The 1,896-nt window shown below is 39.9% G+C and overlaps 1 protein-coding gene across 4 annotated transcripts in view; it reads right to left on the bottom strand.

Annotated features, from left to right (window-relative positions):
• Positions 1 to 1,896, bottom strand: part of lef1 (lymphoid enhancer-binding factor 1) — a 38,337-nt gene that overhangs the window by 9,020 nt on the left and 27,421 nt on the right. For 2 of the 4 annotated variants that reach the window (XM_017035495.2, XM_025058771.1), the window contains 2 exons: positions 1,848 to 1,895; positions 1,278 to 1,319 (listed from right to left, as the gene is read on the bottom strand). In XM_017035495.2, coding sequence (XP_016890984.1) covers positions 1,285 to 1,319; positions 1,848 to 1,895 — 83 coding nt within the window. In that variant the 3' untranslated portion in view covers positions 1,278 to 1,284. The remainder of the gene's footprint in view (positions 1 to 1,277; positions 1,320 to 1,847; position 1,896) is intronic. The other 2 variants (XM_017035496.2, XM_008317163.3) reach the window with 2 other exon arrangements.

Here is a 1,896-nt window from a genome sequence, read left to right as displayed (position 1 = left end):
TTGACATTAGCTTTAGAAGCTTGAAGTGTAAGTTAAGACTAACTCTTTTACAAATGTCTCTTTTAATTTTTTATCACCAGTACTGGACAGGTGGACGGGTCAGTCGATGGAAAAGTAGAAAAAGCTGTTCATTTAAAGATTTTTTGACATTTACACTGCACTAACCTGAACCCAGCTCTTTGGGATCTGCATAAATTGAAGGGTTGTGGAGTTGTGGCAGTATCCTTGGTATTATGCATATTAGTTTAAGGCTGTCACTAAGAATCAGCCAGGGTGTCCATCCTACTGTGGCAAGAAGCTGCTAATTATTGGATCAGAGATAAAATGCTTTTTAGCTCTCTCTCTCTCTCTCTCTCTCTGTCTCTCTGTCTCTCTCTCTGTGCTTCTGCTTTTGCAGCGGACGAAAAACCAAGGAAAGACAGCCCAACTAATTTTGGCCTCACAGAGAGCCACTGGGTCGGAAATTGATCAAGTGGGAAATCTTTGTCTGTTTGGCCAATTTGGACTTAAGACCAGGATTTGTCACGTCTGCCTGACTTCTCTAGTGTGAAAAGAGAGCGGAATAACAGGATGCTGCGAGAGGAAAAAACACAGATGGATGAATAAAGTTTTTTTTAAAAAACAAAAAACAAAACAAGTACAGTATAATGGTGATGATTTGACACGTAACATGAAGTTATATATTATAAAATATTTTACCATGTGAAAAAATGAAAATAAAAAAACAGCAATGTCTTTGTTATGACAGCTTTATAGACACCATGAAACCCCATCCACCATGAAATCTTGTTAAAGTATAGCATCTCATTAAGTTCCTGCCAACTGAGCGGCTGAGACCTGATCTGCTTCACAAAGGTGCAAAGAAAGGCAACATACGGTCCATATGGTGCTGAGCTGACACTGAAGCCTCACCCATGGGAACGAAATAACTTCAATTTTCTAAAGATCTTTAAGAATATTTTCCAAAAAAATGTCATTTTAAGTGCTGCCTTTTTGATGCATTTTTTCTACCAGTTCATCTTAGATAAACAGCATTCATTGACAGACAGACATGCACATAAACACATACGCAGACAATGGCTATTGACCTGAGGCCTTTGAGCAAACAATCCCACTTCAGTGGTTCTGAACAGCACTGACACAATGATGATGGTGGGGTTGAGGAGAGTGGGGGGACCTCTTTAGGATTAGTCTGTGTAAGTAGGTATTCTCAAAGCTGTTGAAGAGCTGACATATACTGAAGCACACAGGAAAGGTAAAATGTGGAGTTATCTTACCATTCTCTCAGATGTACGCCGTTTTCATTCTCTGGCCTGTACCTGCAGAAAATGTCATTTTTAAAAATAATAATAATGCTGAAGGGCAAAAGTTCTGTAGCATCAGTTTGACCTACAAAGTCTTTGGACGTCATTGTCAGTGGATTACTTCCAATTAGTCAATTTACTATCGCAGCTAGACAAGGTCAGCAGAAAGACATACAGTATTATACAAGGTAAACAATTCCAAAGGCTAGAACAGGAAAGCACGGTCATCTTATTGGGAGACAGACTAATCCCAAAGTAGGTAAAACATGTAAAGTCAAGGATGACGGAGAGAAATGGTACAGGGAGACAAAAGTGAATGGAAAAAACATGTGCCTTTAAAGGACACGTTCATCTGGAATCCACACCAGGTGACATTGATGGTTTCTACGGCTGATTTGAGATGAGCTTCTCTATGTTCATGGAGCTGTTTAACAGTAAACAGTATCAAAGATGGAATGTTCTATGATACAAAGAACTCCCAATCCCCACATGCAGAGGACAAAGAAAACACGGAGTGAAGAAGGAGTTGGGACTGTTGCCTACCTGGGGCTGTTTCCTGCATCTTCTCCCTCTTCCGCTTCTTCTTCTTTCT

This window comes from Cynoglossus semilaevis, chromosome 9 (assembly GCF_000523025.1).
Source record: "Cynoglossus semilaevis isolate Cse_v1.0 chromosome 9, Cse_v1.0, whole genome shotgun sequence".
Classification (NCBI taxonomy): domain Eukaryota; kingdom Metazoa; phylum Chordata; class Actinopteri; order Pleuronectiformes; family Cynoglossidae; genus Cynoglossus; species Cynoglossus semilaevis.
This window is presented reverse-complemented; position numbering and strand designations above follow the sequence as displayed.